This window comes from Anolis sagrei, chromosome 1, assembly GCF_037176765.1.
Source record: "Anolis sagrei isolate rAnoSag1 chromosome 1, rAnoSag1.mat, whole genome shotgun sequence".
NCBI lineage: Eukaryota > Metazoa > Chordata > Lepidosauria > Squamata > Dactyloidae > Anolis > Anolis sagrei.
In genome coordinates, this window is record NC_090021.1 from 79,121,470 (window position 1) to 79,144,538 (window position 23,069).

Sequence of the window (23,069 nt, forward strand, 5' to 3'; positions counted from 1 at the left end):
TTCAAACTTCAAACTGCCAAAGTTTGGTGGCTCCCTGTGCCTTCTTTGTAGTGAGTTCTAATGCCTTGCTCTCACACAGCATTGCTATTTCATTTGCTAGGAAAGGGTTAAGAGCCTGGGAGTGTCCTCGGAATCCAGGTTTGTTTATCTGCCAGTTTGTTTCTGGCTCAACAGGTTACTGCTGTCCTGCTGTTCTCAGTGCCTGGAATCTAGGTGCGGCCTTCTCCTCCCTAGGAGTTTGCTGACTACAAAGTGCCAGGCTTACTCACTGGCCCAGGGCAGCCTAAGGGGAGTCTCCTGGAAGGAACCTTTTGTGCCTCTCTCATCAGGCTCATTCACCCAACTTTTCCAGAAAGGTCTGCCTGCACAAAATGGTCCGGTGCGGTCTGGCCTGCTGGAGGTGCCGATGGCTCCTGCCCCTTCTCTTGGGTTTAGCCATCATCTTGGGCATCATCGCCTTGGCTGGCAGGGGGTGGCTGGAGTCGGCGGAAGCACCTTATGTACGCCAAGCATCGCTATGGTGGGATTGCCTCAAAGCAAATCCTGGTGACCTCAACTGGGCATGCAACTCCCTCATGGATTACAGTAAGTGCTGACACTTGGCAGGCATGTGGGGATTTGTGCGCATGCATAAATAATTTCCAGGCAAAGATTCTGAACTGAAAATGTTTCAATCAATATCCTGACTTGAGGTTCTTTGCACACGACATGATGATGCAGGGTGTCCTAAAAGTGACTGTATTTAGGGAAAATCGGAAATTGTAGCTAAATGTACTTTTATTTACAAAATATTATCTACATGTTGTATATCTGAAAGAATTATACACACACACACACTTAATGTAATATAATATAACGTACGAGTTTATTCATTTTTCCTATGTATGAAGACTTTTGGGACACCCTGTAATGTGGTGCCACTTAAACTGACACAGCTGCAAGTATATGCATTTTAGGGTTTAGGATTTGTAGATTAAAGAATGGTGTTCAGAATTCTCAGGCAGAAAGCGCTAGTGCCTCACCAGACTAGAGTCCCCAAGATCTCATAGAAGGCAACCATGGCAGCTAAAGGGGATTTGTAGTACTACAATTACATAATGTGAAAGGTTCCCAGAAAGATGTGGTTGTGGATTAAGTGGGCCCTGAATGGATTGAATAATTAACTGGGGAAGACTGAAAATTGGAGTTGTGCTTGTGTAGAGGAACACATGGTTAAAGCCGGTTAATCAGTGTTTACTATGTCTTTTGGCATATCTTTAAAACAGGGTGTACATTGTCCAAAGGGCGCTTTTGCAATGCGGTCATTTAGAATGATGGAAAAATTACAGTCTGGGTCTATGTCTGGAGCTCTGAGAAGCAGTTACTTACATTGTGCATTAAATAAAAGGCTTTACCATTACTATTTGCAAAAACTGTCACCCTCCAGTGCAGAAAAATAAAGTTTGTAACTGGATGGACAACCTGGAACAAAGAGAAATTAAACAGACTTGTCATTTAAAGGCCAAGTAATAACCTAAATACACCATATCCAGTCTGATCTTGGAAGGAAAGCAGGATAAGCCTGGGTTAGTATTTGTATGGGTTAATACCAGATACTGTTGATTATATTTTAGAGGGAAGTAATTGGCAAAACCACATCTGAGTATTTCCCATTTATGAAAATCCTATGAAATGCATGGGGTCACCATCAGACACATGCAGAAAGACAACAAAAGACAGCTGAGAAGAGGAAACCAGGGGTCTTCAAACTTTTTAAACAAAGGGCCAGGTCACAGTCCCTCAAACTGTTGGAAGAGCCTGATTATAATTTGGAAAAAAACAAAACATGAATTCCTATGCACACGGCACATATCTTATTTGTAATTCAAAAACACTTAAAAACAATACAATAATTAAAATGAAGAACAATTTTAACAAATATAAACTTATTAGTATTTCAATGGGAAGTGTGGACCTGCTTTTGGCTGATGAGATAGGATTGTTGTTCTTGTTGTTGTTGTGTGCTTTCAGGTCATTTCAGACTGAGGTTGAGCCTGAGCAAGGGCTGGGTAAATGACCTTGGAGAGCTGTATCTGGCCCCTGGGCCTTAGTTTGAGGACCCCTGATCTAAACCATTGGGATAGGAGAAATACAGTCAGAGTGAAGCAGGAAGGCATCCATTGCTTTTAGTTTGCTCCTTTAAACATTCAGATGCGTAATGTGAACTCTCCTAAATGCAACAGTGACAATAGAATGGAACATGAGTCACTTGGGCGAGTAATCCCCCTTTTGCTTCAAAGGCCCAGGATGAGACCATGGACTGCCACTCCCTTTACCTGACTGAACTCGCCTTTCATTTTCAGCTCCCAGCATTTGATTTGTTGTTTATTTTAAGTGCATTAAAAGAAGAGTTCTCAAACCTTTTCAGTCCCAGAGCACCTTTGAAATATGAAATTCAAGCTGGAGCACTACATTTCATCTCGCGGATTCACACTGTATTTGATAAATAAAATTGCAATAATATTGATGAAGCAAGGTAGTTTCACAATTGAAGCATGCAAGACATTTGAGTTTTATCATTCACAATTTTTATGTTTACCACCAATTTCACATGACAGACAGAACTACATGCACAAAAGGGGAGGGGGAGGAGAAAAATCCTGACAAAATATTTGAGAATGAATTCAGAGCAAATATTGCAGATCCACCATTTGTTACACACATACAACAGGTATTATAGACGATACTTTTCAACACACCACTCATGGGTGCAAAAAATTACCATATTGAGATTATCTCCCCCCCCCCCCATTTATTTCTAATAATAATAATAATAATAATAATAATAATATAAAAATCCTTATCTTTTCGCAGAGCACTTGGAATTGGGTTGTTGTAGATTTTTCGGGCTAAATGGCCATGTTCTAGAAGCATTCTCTACTGACATTTCACCTGCATCTATGGCAAGCATCCTCAGAGGACCTCACAACCTCTGAGGATGCTTGCCATAGATGCAGCTGAAACATCAGGAGAGAATGCTTCTAGAACATGGCCATTTAGCCCGAAAAATCTACAACAACCCAGTGATTCTGGCCATTAAAGCCTTAGACAATGCACTTGAAATTGTTTTGCAGAGCACCATATGCTCTGCAGAGCATGATTTGAGAAACTGCAATAAAAAGTCTGTTGCCTGACAAGTGTGGCTGTGTGAAGGAAGAACTTCCATGTAGCCTTGGAGCCTTTCCTATCAAATAATGTTTGAAATACAGATTTCTTTATGTTCCGTAGTGCAATTTTTGAGCAAATTTTCAATACTAAATTCTAAATTCTTTTTGTTGCCACATATGGTCTTTCTAGAAAATGTTGTAAATTTATGCTGAACATGCTAATAGCATGGATGTGGGGAATGCTAATTACATTCAAGAAAGATATGTTCCTTTCCCTCCTGCTAGTTAAAAGAGCTCAAGGTTATATACATCTTTTTAAGCAAAAATGTATTTGGATCATACAAGTAGAATATAACATATCTACATTTCCTCACAAAAATGTTTAGAAAATAGCAAAGACAGCATGCACACACACACACACACACACACACACACACACCCTATTCCCTTCCAGTGTCACTTATTGTCTACACCAGTGTTTCTCAATCTTCCTAATGTTGTGACCCTTAACACAGTTTTTCATGTTGTAGTGACCCTGGAATTATTTTTGTTGCTACTTCATAACTGTAATTTTGCTACTGATACAAATCATAATGTAAATATCTGATATTCAGGATGTATTTTCATTCACTGGAACAAAATTGGCACAAATACCTGATACACTCAAATTTGAATATTGATGGGGTTGGAGGGATTGATTCTGTCATCTAGGAGTTGCAGTTGCTGGGATTTATAGTTCACCTACAATCAGAGAGCATTCTGAACCCCACCAATGATAGAACTGGGCTGAACTTCCCACACAGAACCTCCATGACCAATAGAAAATACTGTGTTTTCTAATGGTCTTTGGCGACCCCTCTGACAGTCCCCTTGTGACCTCCCCCAGGGGTTCCGACCCCTAGGTTGAGAAACACTGATCTGTTAATTTCAAACTCTTCTCCTACTTATACTTACAAATACCTCTTTTTCACTTTCTCCCTCTCTGGATTTAATATATTTATTTTATTTTATTTTATTTTACTTTATTTATATACCACTTTTCTCAGCCCTCAGGCGACTCAAAGCGGTGAACAACATCGATACAAAACATCACGAGATATGTACATCCATATCTGTAATCAATTGCCATAAATTGCCATCCAGAGAGCTATTTATGCAATTGAGGTTTTACATATACCTTGTGGAATCATTTCATCTGTTACTTTTTGAGCACCATATAATTTAATAAAGTGTTATTTTCTGCAACTGTGTAAACTTCAGCAGGGAGCAAGTATATTGGAGATGTTTGGACTAGGGTCTTTTCACACAGCCATATAACCCAGAATATCAAGGCAGAAAATCCCTCAATATTTGCTTTGAATTGGGTTATCTGAGTCCACACTGCTGTATATTCCAGTTCAAAACAGAAAATGTGGGCCTAAGCCACAGGAGACCATGTTTCAAACCATCTCTTTTCCATGGTGACCTTAAGCATGTCTCACATATTTCCAGCCTCTGGGAATGACAAACTGTTGAAAAAATCTTGCCAAGAAAACCTTGTGATATGTTTTTCTTAAACCACTTCTGCTTTAAACTGGATTATATGAGTCTCCACTGCCAGATAATCTGTAATAAGAAGATAATCTGGGATCAGATCCTAGGGTATAGCGGCAGCGTGGAAGGGGATTAGGGTCACCTTAAACTGGAAACAACAAGCTTCAACAATGGAACAAAACTCATTGCCTTTATTAGGACCATCTAAATTCCAAAATAATGTGTAAGCTTTTTAGAGCTTTTCATCAGGCCAGATGGCTATATATTCTTTAAAAAATGGGTATATGCTTTTAACCACTGAAGTTTGTGATTAAAATAATTCTTTAGATAAGAGTTACAGGTTTTTTCAACAATGCATTACCCTGCTTCAATGAACTTGAATCTAGAATTGTTTCTGTCCCAGAAAAGGATATGTAGTGCTTACCATGCTTCTGCATGCAAAAACAAGAGCAGCAAACAATCTTCAATGCATAATCTTCTTTCTAGATCAGTGGTTCCAAACTTTGGTTCTCCAGGTATTTGGAGTTAAGCTTCCACAATTCCTAATAGCTGGTAAGCTGGCTGGGATTTTTGGGAGTTGAAGTCCAAAATGACTGAAGGACCAAAGTTTGGGAACCACTGATCTAGACTGTGGCAGTCACGATGTAGTGTGATAGTTCTTCAGACCATGGTGTCCTCTAAGATAAACCGCTGGGTGAGGCATCCAGAGTTTTGGAGTTCGGTGCCTTCTCTATGCAGATGACACTCAACTCTATTACACTTTTCCACCAAATTCCAAGGAAGTCTTTGGATCCTGGATCAGTGCCTGGCCACTGTGATGGACTGGATGAGGACTAACAAACTGAAGCTTTATTCATACAAGACAGAGGTCCTCCTGGTCAGTCGCGAAGTTGATTGGGTTATAGGGTGACAACCTGTGCTCAATGGGGTTACACTCCCCTAGGACAGAGGTCCGCAGTCTTGGGAGGGGGGTCCTTCTGGACTCGGCACTGATGCTTGATGCTCAGGTGTTGGCAGTGGCCGGGAGGGCCTTCACACAGTTAAAACTTGTGCAACTGTATTTTGAGAAGCCTGATTTGGCCGTGGTGATCCACACCTTAGTTACATCTAGACTGGATTACTGCAACACACTCTACATGGGGCTGCCTTTGAAGACAGCCTGGAAACTGCAACTGGTACAAAGGTCGGCAGCCAGGTTGCTAATTGGAGCTAATTATAGGGAGCAGACGATGCCCCTATTAAAGCAGCTCCACTGGGTGCTTGCAAGTTTCCGGTCCCAATTCAAAGTGCAGATTATCACCTACAAAGTCCTAAATGGTTCAGGTCTTTGCCCACATTTTCCCCTATGAACCAGCGCGGGCCTTAAGATCTTCCAGAGAGGCCTTCCTCTCACTTCTGCCACCGTCACAAGCACGATTGGTGGGAATAAGAGAGAGGGCCTTCTCTGTGGTTGCCCCATGGCTCTGGACCTCCCTCCCCAGGGAGATTAGACTGGTCCCTACTCCTTCCACCTTCCACAGGGTTCTCAAAACCTGGATGTAAACTTTTTTTATTTATTTGTGTTTGATATTTATTGCCTCCCAGCCCACCAGAGCTCCCTAGGAGATGAAGAAATCAACACAAAACAGTACAAACACAATAAAATACTGTTTTAGAATTTTAAAACATTTATAAAAACAACCTAAAATCCAATTTTAAAACAGTTTAAGCAGATTAATTTTAAGTACTAAAGGCAATGCACAACAGCACTTTTAACTGCCTGCCAGATACTCAAAAGAGATTAAGCTAGCCAGAAAAAACCAAGACTATTGTTGTCCTTTGAAAACACACATCGCTATACAGTTGGCCCTTCACATCAATGAATTCTGCATTGAGAGATTCAACCATTCATAGCTGCAAAATACACTTCCACAAAAAAAAAAAATCTCAAAACATCTTTCCATTTTATACGTAGAAGGGACACCATTTTACTATGCCCTTGTATACAATGGGACTTGAGCACTGGAACCAAACCATATCTGATGCCATGGGCCCACTGTATAGAGAGATACATGTATCTGTGCTATGAGTAAATTGAGAGAGGGATGTGTAGAAGTTTGATCTAAATATCTCCTTCCCATCACCTCCACCATAACCATTATTCAAATGTCCTGTCTCTGAAAACAAATAAGGCCAAACAAAAACTAAGTTCACAAGCTTTGCACATGGGTAATACATGCAGCCAGTACTCTGTATCCATGGCTTGAAAAAATCCCCAGCCCTTCTCCTCAAAAATAAATTCACAAAGGCAAATCATGATCTTTCTATTTATATAATGGACCACCTCTGTATATAATGAGATCTGAGCAGCCTTAGATTTTATTGCCCATGGGTGTCCTTTAACAAAACTTCAGTGAATACCAAAGGCCCAGTGTATTTTGTTTCCATCTGTATGTTTAAAGCAACTCTCAAAATTATCCAGTGTATATCAGGGGTGGGGGGTTATGCAGCTTTCCAGATGTTGGCGGATTGCTCCCACCATAGCCAATAACCCTCCACACAGCCCTATATCCCAGAATATCAAGGCAGAAAATCCCACAATATCTGCTTTGAATTGGGTTATCTGAGTCCACACTCAGGGCCCATCCAGACAGGACCTTTATTGCGGGAACTACTGCAATAAAGGAGGGGCTGTCCAGATAACGTTCTGGACAGTCCCACATTAATTTGTTACACACTAGGAAAACCCTGGTTTGTAGTGAATTAATTTGATAGAGGATTTATTCCGTGCCTTCTTGGAAGGCCCAGGATAAATCCATTATCTCTAGTGGCTGGACTACAGTCCAGATACCATTCCCATAGTTTACCGGGCTAAATAAGCCCAATAAACTGTGTGAATATCCACTCCCTCCACCCATGGCCCCAGACCCTTTTGAAAAGTAAAAAGAACTTACCAGGCCTGCAGTCCCCCCGCCCCCTAAGCAGGTCTCCTGCTGTGTAGAAATGATGTGCCAGGAGGAGGGGGGGGGGGAGGAAAATAACTCCACTGCTCTCCTGGCACGTCATTTCGACATGCCGGGACAGCTGCTCTGGGGGGAAACTGCAGGCCTGGAAAGCTCTTTTTACTTTTCCAAAGGGTCTGGGGGTTTGGGGGGAGGGGGGTAGGGCCTCCAGACATTCTCTCACGCTAGTCCTGAGAGAACATCTGGACAACCCTTCCCAGAAAGTGCACACTTTCTGGGGTGGGTATGGACAGGCCCCCAGAAACATCTGCATTATTTTAATGTGGATTCTTCTGGGAAAGGGCCTGTCTGGATCCGGCCTCAGATAATGTGGGGTTTTCTGACTTGATATTTGGGGATATAGGGCTTTGTGGAACGACCCTAGGAATACTGGGAGTTACAGTTCAACAACATCTTGAGAACCACATCATTCCCATTTCTGCTAGGGCTGCACTGAATATGCTCAAAAGGGTGTCTGGGAATGTAGTGGCAAGCTTTAACTACATCTAATCACATTCAGTTGAAGGTCAAAAGTGGCCAGAAGCTTATTCAAACAAGGCATGTATCAGTTTTCAGTTGTCTGGACAATATATGGCAGGATTTGCTTACAAACAAAACAGCATTGTTTATAGAAGGAAGAAGGTTTAGTACACATAGGCAATATTCATCATGCAAAGGTTTAGGATCCTGAGCAAGTACAGTTGCTGCAAAAATAGTGGCACAAGTTTACCCGCAAGGAAATCTCATTTATTTTTATGCTGCAATTATCTTTTGTGATAGATTTTAATCTGTTTTTATTATTTACTTCAGTAATGTATATGTAATTATATTTTAAAGAAGTTTTTACTTGGGTTACAGAACCATATTGGATTAGAATCTTTTATAGAAAAGTTAGGACACATCAAATATGTTTGCTTTTCTTTTAATTCATAAAGGCCATAAGTGCACATGTATTCTTATAGGCATCTATGAAGAATGCCCAGAACATCCATTTTGTTTCCATTACTCTCATCACTTTTAAGTCCTAGGCAAGAAGAATTGCAAAACCTTAGGCAAATTTCAGTTTAGGCCAAGAGGAAATTGAAATCCTTGTCACTGCAAGGCAACCTTTCTCTGATCCATCATTTTGTTGCTTTAAGTCTGTAATTTAGCATAAACCAGGCAGAGCTTGTCCTTGGAATGTGGAATATCTTGGTCAACGCTGGATTTCAAATCAAGAAGTTCATTAATACTGGAAATGAAAATATTTTGGAGAGAAGCTTTTAAACATGGGTGCTTACAATAAATAATTTTTCTCCCACTCAATAATAAAATCTTAAACTTCTTTCAGGGACCAGGCATGTTTGTCTATAGCAGTGGTTCTCAACCTGTGGGTCCCCAATTGTTTTGGCTGTCAACTCCCAGAAATCCTAACAGCTGGTAAACTGGTTGGGATTTCAGGAAGTCGTAGGCCAAAACACCTGGGGACCCACAGGCTGGGAAGCACTGGTCTATAGGTAACACAAGGAATGAATTCTGTGGATCTAGAGAAGGAGAACTGATAGAAAGAATTGGATCTGGGTGGATGGATGTCTAGGGGCAGAGCAGGCCCGTAGCCAGGATTTTGATGGGGGGGGGGGGCTGAGTTTGGATCGGGGGGGGGGGGGGGGCTCAGGATCTACACTAGCAAACCTTTTGTATTATTATCCCAATACCCCCTTGCATATGGGATATATTGAGCATGGTGATCAGATCATGGTATGAATAAACGTAACCGTTTAAATAATGTATCAGTAAGGCCTTCTCGCGGACCCCCTGAGAATATCAGCTACAGGCCTGGGGCAGAGTTATCATGATCAACCCATACATCAAACTTGCAAGCTTTGTGAGATTTCACCCTAACTCAAGGTAAACAAAACTTCACAGATAATTCATATATATGTTCATGGAGGACTGAGATGTAAGCAGTAGAAAGTCTTAAAAGAGGGAGCTAGACAGCATTTGGGGTACACATGTTAAATATATTGTTTTCTGAGCTCTCCCCACACATCATGTATTGAGATGCCTTTTTTCAAAGGTGACTTGATCAAAGTGCTTTGGGATTGGGATGTGAGAAGAATGGTTATCTCAGTGTGGACTCAAATAACCCAATTCAAAGCAGATATTGTGGGATTTTCTGCCTTGATATTTTGGGATATAGGGCTGTGTGGAAAGGCCCAATGTGACTCATCCAAAGTCACCAAGTGCATTTTCATGGCCGAACAGGGACTTGAACTCTGATATTACATAATCATAGTCCAGTGCTCAAACCACTATACCAATTGCCAGCAGTTTGCATGTGTATTTTGCTTGTATGATAGGATAACAGATGAAGCATGGAGCAATGCATTCATCGCTGCCTAAATAATAACGATGTAAACAGAGTTCTGATTCAAAGCTGTAAACAGCTCATAGTCAACTTTTATTCTATCCTATCCAGGCATAAGGCAGCTAACATGAAAATTATTGTCTTGTTCATGGAACCTATAATTGGCCAGTGATTCTTATTCAAGTTTGTACTTGTTAAGTATGAATCTTGCAGACAGCAGGAGAGAACCATGTACAGAGAGTTTAGGAGTGGCTCCCTTGCCTTACTGTTGATGATGATTATACTGTACTATGCGTCTTACAAAGAAAAGAAGATTTGAATGACATCTTAGCACTCTCAGCTCCTCATGTGTATCTGTTTTTGTTTTTCCAAACACATTCATTCAATATCCAATCTAGAGTACTTTCTAGTACTATTTTCATCTTTATAATTAAGAACTGCCTAAATTGTTACATGGAAATCATCTTCATAAACTAATTAGTGACTCAGTGCATGTTGATATAACTTGCTCTAGTCTTGCCCTCTAATTTTTTATTGTCTGTTTCTAATACTTATGATTGCAAAACAGAGGTAGGGAAGGTGTGGTCTCCAGCATTTGCTGGGCAGCAACTCCCTTCAGACCGAGACAGATTAGCCAACAATGAACGATTATTCAAGTCACCTTCTAATACTGTCCTGAGATGGGCTCCACATTCCCAGTTGTAGAGAAGTCTTGATTTAATATTACAAATATTGATTGGGAAAATGGGGGTGGCAGAGATCTTGTTAAAATGGCACTAGGAACTTGCCAAAGCCCCAAGTTACATTTGTAGTTTGTGGAGGGATATTTAGAATTCTCAGCTAATACCTGAAATACTTTCATTGTAAATTTATAGAATTTATTATGTTTTCAAATGTTTGCTGTGAAATTTATTCAATTCTGCCCCAAATCTAGTTGCTTGACCAGTTAAAGGTAAAACCCAGTCAATGACTGAATCACATGTCAGCAACTCCATGAATCTCATTGTTTCACTGGGGGCCCTTCTACACTGCCATGTAATCCAGACTATCAAATCAGATAATCCACATTATCTGCTTTGAACCGGATTATCCAAGTCCATGCTGCCATATAATCCAGTTCAAAGCAGATAATCTGGACTTTATACCTCTGGGTCTTTCCTAGTTATCACTTGTTCTTCTTGTTGTGTGCCTTCAAGTCCTTTCAATTTATGATGACCCTAAGGTAAACATACCATGGGGTTTTATTCAGAGAATGTTTTCCTTTGTTTTGTTTTTGAGGGTGAGAAAGTGTGACTTGCTCAAGGTCACCCAGTGGGCTTTTATGAACAAGGTGGAATTTGAACCCTGGTTGTAGACTGAAACTCAAAGCGCCACATTATACTGGTTGTCTAGGTGGGACAATCAGTCAGATTTATACCTTTGTACTAAAAATAAATATTTTCACACATTTTATTCCAAGCAGAGATCCTTTGTTAACAATTTATAATCCAATATTTCGTGTAAAATAATTTGTCTCTTCTTTCCCCCTCACTCTTCTTCCTTCAAGGTTGGGGTAAAGCAGCAGCTGCGACATACCTGGTTGGCTTTTGCATCCTGTGTATCTGCTTCTGCCTCGCAGTCATTGCATTTTCCATTGAAGTACTGCGATGGAACTTTGTTCGAGGAATCGGGGGCTTGCTGTTTGTTGTTGGTAAGGCTGTCACTACTATCCCAAAATTTCTTTTGCTGTCTGATGGAGAATCATATATTTTATTTTTAAGTCCTAGACAACAAGATTATTCCCTCTCTCCCTCTTCAGTCATCTCTCCATGTTTATGGTTTTTATTTTTGAGGATTTAATTACAAACAGATCTGTATGTTAAAAGGTAAAGGCTTCCCCTTGACATTAAGTCTAGTCATGTCCGACTCTGCGGGGTGGTGCTCATCTCCATTTCTAAGCAGAAGAGCCAGTATGTTACTATTCAACGAATCCCTCCTCTCCTTTGGTTAAGCTGTGTTCTGGGCATGATTGCCATCCATCTCCCTGCCATCCCCAAGTATCAATGTTTTCAGCCTGACACATATATTTTAAGAACATAAAATCTACCATTATAAAAGTAAGGGAAAAGTGAGGTAACTTGAAATTTAATGAGGGAAGAAAGATCAGCGGATAACAGTGGCAAATCTTCCAAATTTTGTCAGTGAAACTCCCTAAAGATGTAATGGGAGAAATGAAAACAGTGGATATAGATGTATGACACTTATCCTATCCCTATGAGACACTCCTTGGAGGTAACTCTTTCCTTCATATACCCCCCCCCCCTCCAAAAGACACATTGGATTTTAAAAGTTGCAGCGAATATCAGAAAAATAGTAAGAACATTGTTGGAATATCAGAAAAAAAATCCTGGTAACTTCACTTAAAACTCCTACTGAAGGGCTAGAGGAGTCCTTTGGAAACTAGTTCATGTATACAAACCAACTATTTTGTTTCTTGGGTTCCATCTACACTGCCATACTAACTGCATTGAACTGGATTATAGACTCATATAATCCATATACTCCAGTTCAATGTGATTCAATCTGCACTATATAAGTCAACACTGACCATCATAATGCAGTTCAAACTGGATTATATGGCAGTGTAGATGGGCCTTAGTACCTGTGATGTGACAGAAATGGCCTGCTCTAAATCCTTGCATAATTATGCATCCTGAGATATTGTTATTCTCTTTTCCCCCATTCAGCCGCTTTCCAGATCCTAGGCTTGGTTATCTACCCAGTGATGTACACAGAAGACATTCCTCTGACGGGAAGCAACATGTTCAGTTGGGCCTATGGCTTTGGCTGGGCAAGCACTGTGATGGTGATCGGCTGCGCATTCTTCTTCTGCTGCCTGCCCAACTGGGAAGACGAAGTCCTGGGCAATATAAAACCCTATGGATATAATGATGTGGAGCGTATGTGATCTGGGAGTGATAGAACATTGTTTTTAATATTATTTCTGCTTTGTAGCAGGAAACCCATGATTGTATTTGCCATTTTCTCACTTTGTTCACAAAAACACTAAAAGCTTCAGTGCCATCTTGAAAGCTAGCAAATATTATTATGGCATCCATTTTCATGGATCAAAGCCTATTTCATTGTCCCTGAAAAATTATGCCAGAATAAAATTCTGTAGGTTTTACCTTGCCATGGTTATTCATGGTTGTTTCTGTAACATACTACCATAGTTACGTACCTGGAAATGAATGCAAATTCCACAGTTACTTTTTAGACATGTACCCATTTTCGGAACTCACAGCAGTTCAGTTAGAGGGGAAAGAATAGCATTCTGTATTTTCACAGTGAAAAAACTTTCTTTTTATATTTCTCTTTTAATAAGAATTGCTTTTTGTAGGAAATTATATTGCTGGTGTAGTTCATTCCTATATGGTAGTCTTACTGATTTAATCAATTGATAAAGAGTAATTTGGAACATTTTCCCCTAAGAGTACACCAGCACAACTTTTAATTTTGTTTTAGATCTATAGCTCAGGAAGCTTGTACAGTAACATTAGTCTGAAGTAGGATTTTAGGATGATTGATTCTAGCTATAACAAAACAACGTATGTGAAAAGGCTTCAGAAAAAGCTCAGAATAAATGTATATACATGTAGCATGCAATCTGCTAAACACTCTTTTCTGTTCATGCACATATACTGCCCCTTTTAAAGCTAGTGCTAGAGTAGTGCTTGCAGCAATATATTCAAAATGAATATTACACTCAATGAGTTACTGATAGTTCTCAAGTAAATTTAAAAATGAGGACTCCAGTATTTTCTGTGCAGGAAAAGTACTGTATAATACAAATTGGCTTCCTATACATCTTGGACACAAATAAATTTTACTTACAATTGGGTAGCAGCAGTATTTTTCTAAATAGTGTATTCACTAAATCGTGACGAGTAACGTGTGTAAAAATATTTCCCATTCCCCTTCTTCCATGTAGCAGAAAAATTGTAATATAATTAGAGTTCCTCTCTGTGTTTAAGTTCCTCTATGAGAACCCTGGATTTTCCATGCATCTATTAGTCAAATACATCTATGAAACAATTTAATAAGATAGTCATAATAGTTGCTTAAGCATATGATGCAATTTTGTACAGTAAATTATTCAGCAGTTGCATGGTTTTTAACTGCTGGCACCATCCATCCAATTAATGGCATTTACAGTCATTACAGTCATGCAAAATGTATCTACTCAGGAGTAAAATTCATCTTTACTCCCAGTTAAGCATGTATAGGATTGGGATTTTAAGTCTTATTGAATTCAATAGAAGAGTTGAGTATTTACTTTAGAAAGTCTTGTTTTGAAAATGATGGGATTTAAAGCTGTAACTTTGGCTAGCATTTGCTGTCTAATTTCCTTTTTTGTGGCTAATGAAATGTATCCCATACAGCATTTAGAATATGATTATTTTTAGGTCTCAGGTTCTAAATATTGTCAGTAGTGCCAGATAGGATTTAAAATTCATTTATTTTGACACAGGATTAAACAGAGTATGTCTTGAAACCTTGCCTGGAATATCTTCTGTAGGCATTTGCATGTCCTCCAGCATGATTCTATGGCCAATTTCCGAAGGAGGTTTACACACAGTACTTCACTTTCACAGGGGTCCAATGCCTTTAATTTCCCTGAAATGGAAGGTCTATAGTAGTTTCATTTGTATTAAAACAAAAAACACAAGATTCAAAACATACATTAACAATGATAATCATTTAAATAAAACACGTCAGAAAGAGGATTGGCATGTCAAATATGTGGTTTTGTTATATATCTTGTTATAGGAAATCTTTTATATTTGCAGAAATGTTATATAGTGCCATTTTTAATCTCAGAGATGGCTTTTGTATGTGTTTATTTTTGTTCAGAAGAATCCATCCATGGTTGAATAAACCCATTAATAAAGACTGATCAAGCCATATAAGTTCTTATCATATAAATCTGCATGTATTTCATTTGTCTTAAACCTGTTTTTAACTGCTAGATTATGGGCTGACTGGAGATTAAATCACAAAATGCAGCAACACACAATGTAACAGAGATCCTGCATACATTCAGTAAATATCTATTGTTCTGGCCGGGGTTGCTGGGCTTTGCAGTTGAATCATATCTAGAGGGTAGCACAGTCCACACATGTGCTTTTAAACAGCGAAAGGGGGAATTAGAAGGGGGAAGTAAATGGAAGATACTCTGCCTAGTTTTTTTTGGGGGGGGGGGCAATATGACTTCTGTTTCTTGGCAGGAGGTTGGACTGGATTGTTGGCAGATGGAGATAAATCACCTTCCTTATTATTTGATGCATTTATTAACCGCCATTCTCAGCCCTACAGGGCGACTTATCTCAGCTGCTTTGACCTTCCAAATTTCTACTTGAAGGCACAAACTTGTAAAGACACCAGACTCCTTAATTCAGCTTTCATTGAAAGCAGCACATTATATTTTATTTACACAAATATACACAAATATACAAGACAACCTTCAATCATGTCCATTCACATCTCGGCACACTGCAAGAAGCACATTCCTTTCTTCACTCCTTCATCTGGCCAGCACATGAACCTCCAAAAGTGACATTCTGCCAATACTACACATCTCTATGTTTTAACCCTTGCATTTCCGAAATCACACAGTTTAAACTATAAGCAATTTTCATACTAGAAAACATTACACACTAACATGGATTGCTCACAAAGTCACTTCCACCTCTATGATTCTATGACTAATTGGAGATTCATAAAATATAATTTTCTGGTAATCCTTACCTAAGCCTGCAAACCTGACCTTGAAGAGCTCACACAATCATTCTGGCATGTGATAAATGCAGGTAGAATTCAACTAACTTCAGTTAGTGGCAGGCATGTAGCCGGGGGGGGGGGGGGGGGCTTGGGGGGCTTCAGCCTCCCCCCCCCCCAAATTCTCATGGTGGTCTGCGAAAAGGCCTTACTGGTACATTATTTAAACTGTTATGTTTATTCATATCATGATCTGATCACCATGCTCAATATATCTCATATGCATGGGGGTATTGGGATAACGATACAAAAGGTTTGCTAGGATAGACCCTCTTTCACTCAGACTCACCCCCCTCCCCGAATCAAACTCACCCCCCCCCCCCCCCACGAATCAAACTCAGTCCCTCCAGAATCAAAATCCTGGCTACAGGCCTGGTTAGTGGCAAGCTGGCAGCATAAATGCCAAATTCAGTCTTTGCTCCAGGTTACTACAATACCATCTAAAGTTCTATCTTAGAAACAACGCACCTAAATGGCTAAACTATCCCCTTAGGGTTTTGATCTTTTTCTTAGAAGTGAAATAATGCTGAGCTCTGAAGAGTTAAGAATCCTAGTCTAACACTCAAACAATGCGTCTACTGCTATACATGAAGTCAAAGGAAACATGAGCTCTAGTAGCATCAACAACCAAAATACAAATAAATTTGCAGTACTTCTATGTATTGTTAGACCATCCTTAGTATTTTTCAATTGATCATGGTTGGTCATCTTATGAAGACTCCATGAATTTCAAAGGAAAGGTGGTTTTGCCAGTTTCTTCTTCTGGGGACTTGTCTACACATCTGAAAACCTGGTATAAAGTGGGATAAAGGGAGGGGGAGCTACAAAACACAGACTGAAATTGTGCAGTTGATTGCAGGTTGGCATGGAAAACACGTGATTAAAAGGTTTGCATAAAACCCAATCTCAGGTTTAAAATGCACTGCTATGGAGGCCTCTAATGTCCCAGCACCCCAAAAAATGAGATTTCTTTGCAGTATGCTGGCATAGACTGCTCCAGCGCTTTTCATTTTAAAATTATTTATTTCCAACATTTCTACCCCATCTTTCTCAACCCCTGAAGGGGGACTCAGGTTGGTTTACAATGGCAGCAATTTGATGCTGACAACATACAAAAATATATTACAAACAACATAATACAGAAGATAAAACATTAGATTAAAATACATTTAAAACATTGTTCATCATATAGCTGAAGTCAAGTCTGATTTAAATCTCCAAACAGCTGATGAGGGATGTAAACAGATGGAGCTACAGACACACAGGTGACTAAATGGAAGTACGAGTGGAAAGCAATTTCCATGAGAACTTGTGCCAATCATTCCTTTGTTCTCATTTCCTGTGTATTACTGAAAGGAAATGGAGTGGGGAGCAGCATGTTGCAGGCAAGTGACCCCAAAGGAAAACAGAGTCCAAGAGGGCAAACCTGGAGGCACCAGAAATGAAGCTGAGAAGAAGCAACAGAAAATCTTATGGTGCATACTTTGTTATATCCACATCAGCACTGCAACTTTGGCAAAAATATTTATGAGGTGCAGTGCATCTCAGGGAGTCAGTAAGAAAAAATTTTAAAAGAAAATTTCTTGGGGATGTCTACCATATCTTTTGCAGTTTGCTTCAATCTGCATTAACCTAACTTTTTTGGATGTCATGGGACCATTTCCCAGAACTGAGAACTCCATGTATGGAGTCTCCTTGAGATACTGGAATTTTAAAAAATCCTTACTCCGGATTAATCAGATGTCTACAAGAAAAATAGTCTACAGCTTTTGCTATTCATTGGCAGTCACCTATCCAAAGATGAATCAGGGGTGACTTTGCTTAGCTTCCAAGATCACAGCAGATCTGGTGCCTTTTGAGTATTTACGCCTCTCCAGATGATACTAGCTCTCTTCTATTATTTTTCCCCCCTACCTTTTCTAACCATAAAATTTTCCCCTTTTATTCAGTTCCCCTCTCAAAATGAATGTTTCAGTGATACATTCAGTACTTACTTAGGCGATCCCTCGTACTCCAAGGATGATGGTCCTGCAAGTGTAGTGTCCTGGCGGTGGGTTTGTAGGTGACTGTGGAGCCCTAATCTTGATCTGCATCTTCTCCCACAGTGAGGGCATCGGTTACCAGGTGGAAGGTGGTTCTGGTTGGGGTTGGCTTGATGCGCCTTCCTCTTGGCACGTTTATCTCTTTCGCCCTCCATTCGTGCCTCTTCACATTCTGCATCACTGCTGGTCACAGCTGACCTCCAGCTGGAGCGCTCAAAGGCCAGGGCTTCCCAGTTCTCAGTGTCTATGCCAGAGTTTTAAAGGTTGGCTTTGAGCCCATCTTTAAATCTCTTTTCCTGTCCTCCAACATTCCATTTTCCATTCTTGAGTTTGGAATAGAGCAACTGCTTTGGGAGACGGTGGTCAGACATCTGGAAAATGTGGCTGGTCCAGCGGAGTTGATGGCGGAGGACCATCGCTTCAATGCTGGTGGTCTTTGCTTCTTCTAGCACACTAACATTTGTCCGCTTGTCTTCCCAAGAGATTTGCAGGATTTTTCGGAGGCAGCGCTGATGGACTTATTCCAGGAATTGCATGTGATGTCTGTAGACTGTCCACTTATCACAGGCATATAGCAGAGTTGGGAGGACAATAGCTTTATAAACAAGCATCTTGGTATTCCTACGGATGTCCCGGTCCTCAAACACTCTCTGCTTCATTCGGAAAAACGCTGCACTCACAGAGCTCAGTAATGCTAATGTGATTTGTTTTAATATTGTGCCATCAAGTTATAATGAGTCATAGTATCACTGACTGAGTTATACTTCTTGTCTGGTTCTAGGATCAGTTAGATAGAAGCAGGAACTGCAAATATATCTATGATTAGCCTTTGGAAGGTTCATATGTGGTCTGAATTTCCTTGATTTTTGGAATACTTTAAATCAGTGGTTCTCAACCTGAAGTCTGCGATATCCTCACAGAATTTAATTATTAAATTATTAACTATTATTTGTGTTGATGCTATTATTTTCAATTTGTAGGGGATCATTATAATCAAAATACTATATTAAAACTGGAGTGTTAACTTATATCCCCTTCTCTCTAAATTTGGAGAACCTTTATAAGAAAATATAAATAATTATTATTTGAAGCAGCCTAGTACCTCAAATCATGAATAAAGTCTTGTGGGTCTATGACTACAAAAATATTTAAAAGGGGGTCTGTGGTTAGCAAAAGGCTGAGAATAATGGCTTTAAATAAAAGATGTACTTTCCCCCTCTTCAAGATCAAATAATGGACTACATATCTTGCATTTACTGAGAATATGCAAGAGCAAAGAGTAACCCATAGGAACAAATCCTCCTCAAAGTGTTCTGATCTGACTTTTAGGCAGTTTTTTGGTCACCAGTCTATCCAAACTAGCTTAAACCCTGCTACAGATGTTGTGCTTTTCTTCTTTTCTGCCTAAAATGCAAAATCTGTCAAAATTTTGGCAAGATTTGATGAAACTTCACTTCCAGTGCACTAAAATAAAACAGTGGGGTCTGCTGGAGGTGTATCTAAGGAACATTGGTTTCAGAGTTACTCACCTCTCATTTACTATGGACAAAATCTGTGGTCCAAACTTTCCTACTTTGGGAAGTATAGTTCCAATATATCTTTTTTTGAATGGTTTCTATTTGGAAAAAATGCCTTTTTTTGAAACTAAAGAAGATGTAAAAGTAAAAGCATAATTACAGCATCTGACAACCAAAACATATAGAGAGAGGACACATAATCAAGAGAAACAGCAAATCAGCCTCTTTGTTCATGGGAAACGATTTCTAGCTGGATCTCCAACAAAATAATTCCTAGCTGGGTTTCTCAGCCATTTCTAGCTGGATCTATATCAATTCCCAAAGAAAAGAGTTTTACTGTTGCAATTGATTCAGATGTTCTACAGCAGGGATTATCAAGTGGGATTTCTTCCTTTGGGAAACATACCTAACACACATATAGAAATATGTACATTAAAGGACACTAGATTCCTCATAATTGTCTACCCAGGCATACATTTTATGCATCTATTCTATACTTTCAGTCAGTAGATAGAGCTGAAACAAGCTTTCTTGCATTTTTAAAAGACTTCACCCCAGAGGTCTGAAAAGACAGCTCTAAACTAACCTATATTTATGATGGAAAGAAAATTGGTATAATTTGTTTTGGACACGCCATCTTAACACATTTTGTTGCCTTAGCACACGGGGCTCCAGGACCCATACAAATTATAGTGCACACATAGTAACTGAAACCAGACAGGTCCACCCAGGAGGCAGACAATCTAGCAAGCATTTCTCTTCACATGTAGCAATTTGTTTCACATTCATGACTGTGAATGTGACTGTGGTTCTGAGCAAACTGAAAGCTGGTGATTCTAGGAGAAAGTTAATTGAGCATTGGCTTCTTTCTCTTCATGGCCACAGCCCCCCTATTCCTTGTCCCTTAACTGTTGTTGTATGGAGGAATAATTGGAGCGGATTGTGCAGCTCCTACTTCTGGGAAATGGAAATCATTATTTCATCCTTCACATTTTAAGAGACCCCACTAATGATATTTTGCCTGAGCAACCTTTAGAGTCATATACATCATTCAGCTAATTACAAATATCATTGCTCAGTTGTCCCAATTTTACATCATTGCCTAAAATAAATTGGGAAAGCCAATGTGGTGTAGTGGTTTGAACACTGGATGATGAGTCAGGAGACTAAGGCTCAATGCCTCATTTGGTCATGAAAAGCCACTGGATAACTTGGGAAAGTCATGCACTCTCTGCCACAGAAAACCCCATGAAATGTTCTTGTGGCATCACCATAAATCAGAAGACACACAACAATAATGTATTTTAGTCTTAATATTACCTTGCCCTCAAACTAAGTAAAAAGCATTAGTAAGAGTGGTATAAGCTCAAATACATTGCACAGTGCATTTTTAAGTTTTAAAGGCTATTTAAGTGTATTTATTGTATTTTAATCTGTTTGGACCACACTGTTACTATTTAAATGTTTTAAAACGTTTGTATTGTACTTTTAAAACTTGACTAAGTATAGGATTGCTATCTGCCTTGAGTCCTCATGGGGAGAAAGGTGGGGTATTTATTTATTTACTTTATTTCTATACCGCTTTTCTCAGCCCTCAGGCGATAAAGTTAATGATGGCAACAACAACAACAACAACAATGTCAATAAAAATGAATATCCTCCTCTAAATAATATATTTATTTCAAAATATACCAATTTTACTAAATTACAACTATTTGAAACATTTACACCTAGCTCCAACAGACAAGAGTTCTTTCTCCCACCCTGGACATTCCACAGATATATATACCCCATTATCCTAGTTTCCAACAGACCTCACAACCTCTGAGGATGCCTGCAATAGATGCAGGTGAAAGGTCAGGAGAGAATGCTTCTGGAACATGGCCATATAGCCTGAAAAACTTGCAACAACCCAATGATTCTGGCCATGGAAGCCTTCAACAACACATATTACAGAGGGAGATCAAGTAAAAGACCACATGATTGAATGGGCACAAAACATTGGACATAATATTGAAATGAGTACATGGGAATACTTGTGGAAAAAGGGGATAACATTGACCCACAACTGTGGCCTCCATGAGAATTTTTATAAAATAATGTATTGCTGGTATATGTTGCCAGAACAACTAGCAAAAATCCACCGAAGAGAAAGAATATTTGTTGGAAATATAATGCTGAGGTTGGTTCCTTTTACCATATGCTGTGACTATGCTCACAAATTGAAAATAAAAATGATTTTAGAACCCGGAACTTTACTATTAAGTCTAAGTCATAAGCACATTTCAAAAAAATATGAGATGTCTTTAATACATGGTATCAATGGACAGGATATTATTTGCAAAATATTGGAAGCAACAGGCAGTGTCAACTGTGGAGGTTGTAAAATGAAGCTCATAAAGCTCTCCGAAATCTAAAAATAAAAATGACTGGCTTCTTAAATTAAATAAAGTACCATACATTGAACTAGTAAAGCACTCAAGTTGAACAAGAATTGATAGAAAGTATCTTCCAACACTACTGAGAACACAAGATAGAGTTGCCTCTACCCATGAACATCAAATTTCCTATCTTCTTTTCCATTCCTATTTTTCTGTAAATAGAACAATATACTGAAAATAAGAAGACATAATATAACAAAAAGAAAGAAAGACTATATTGTGGTCTGAACTGACATGAGATCAGGTCATTTGATCTATCATGGCGTAGTCTTGATTTTGTTCCTTTCTTATTTCTGAATAAGGTCCTATGTTCAGGACATGAGGGATGAAAACAGGGGCAAACATGTGGCCCTACATGTTGATAGCATATTTCATGACAGCTATGTAAGATATCTGATAAGGAAGAAATATTTACAATATTTAAAGCAAGCAACTCCACCACAAAATAGGAAAAAACCTAAACTGAATCCTTAGTTCTGATAATCTTTCAAGGGAACTTCACATATCTTGTCTTGCTAAATCAGTGGTTCTCAACCTGTGTTTTGACCTTCAGGTGTTTTGATCTTCAACTCCCAGAAATCCTAACAGCTGGTAAACTGGCTGGGAATTTTGGGAGTTGTAGGCCAAAACATCTGGGGACTCACAGGTTGAGAACCACTAATCTAAATTAAAGAGCTGTAATGGAAAAATAAATTGAGACACAGAAAAAAAAATATTGCACAGGTGCAGGCGGATTTGGATCCAGCCAAGATAAAAGGTTTGAAGAACCAATCAAGAAAAGGAAATTTCCCAAATAGACTCAAATATAGACCCTGGCTGAGTGTTGTACATGCCTTGTATATTTTAATTTTTGGAAGTTTTTATCTATGGGATTAAATATGTTTTGAGTTTCAATGCTAAACTTTTGTCATTTCTGGAAGCCTCTAGTGATGTCATTAAGTACAATACATTAAGAGTCAAGCACTGCTTTGAAGTGTTGACTATTAAAAAGCAAAGAGTCTAACAAATGAGGTAAATACAGTATTATACATCATACATTTCAAGTCACTGCTCTTCCTCTGAGATTTTCCCACCTACTATGAGAACTGAAGAGGAGGCTCCAAGCACTGAGATTCTGAGCCAAGCACCGTCGAGACCAGGGAGTTATATGTTTCAGCTCATTACAATTCCCAAGTTCCCTTGAGGAAAGCTATCAAAATGAAATTGATATAAAATTAAAATATCTTTGAAACAGAGATAATCTCT

General features: G+C 39.2%; 1 protein-coding gene across 1 annotated transcript; it reads left to right on the forward strand.

The window, feature by feature from the left end:
- Nucleotides 1-160: 160 nt before the first annotated feature.
- On the forward strand, nucleotides 161-14,972 carry PERP (p53 apoptosis effector related to PMP22). The gene is made up of 3 exons (XM_060753442.2): nucleotides 161-585; nucleotides 11,554-11,697; nucleotides 12,734-14,972. The coding sequence occupies exons 1-3, from the start codon at nucleotides 372-374 to the stop codon at nucleotides 12,952-12,954; spliced, it is 579 nt and encodes a 192-aa protein (XP_060609425.1). The 5' UTR covers nucleotides 161-371; the 3' UTR covers nucleotides 12,955-14,972.
- Nucleotides 14,973-23,069: the final 8,097 nt, after the last annotated feature.

Excerpts from the sequence above, each read along its gene's own strand:
- PERP (XM_060753442.2), top strand. The coding sequence starts at position 372 with ATGGTCCGGTGCGGTCTGGCCTGCTGGAGGTGCCGATGGCTCCTGCCC. Across the intron at positions 586-11,553 it reads CAACTCCCTCATGGATTACA|GTTGGGGTAAAGCAGCAGCT; the intron begins GTAAGTGCTGAC and ends TCTTCCTTCAAG. Across the intron at positions 11,698-12,733 it reads GGGCTTGCTGTTTGTTGTTG|CCGCTTTCCAGATCCTAGGC; the intron begins GTAAGGCTGTCA and ends TCCCCCATTCAG.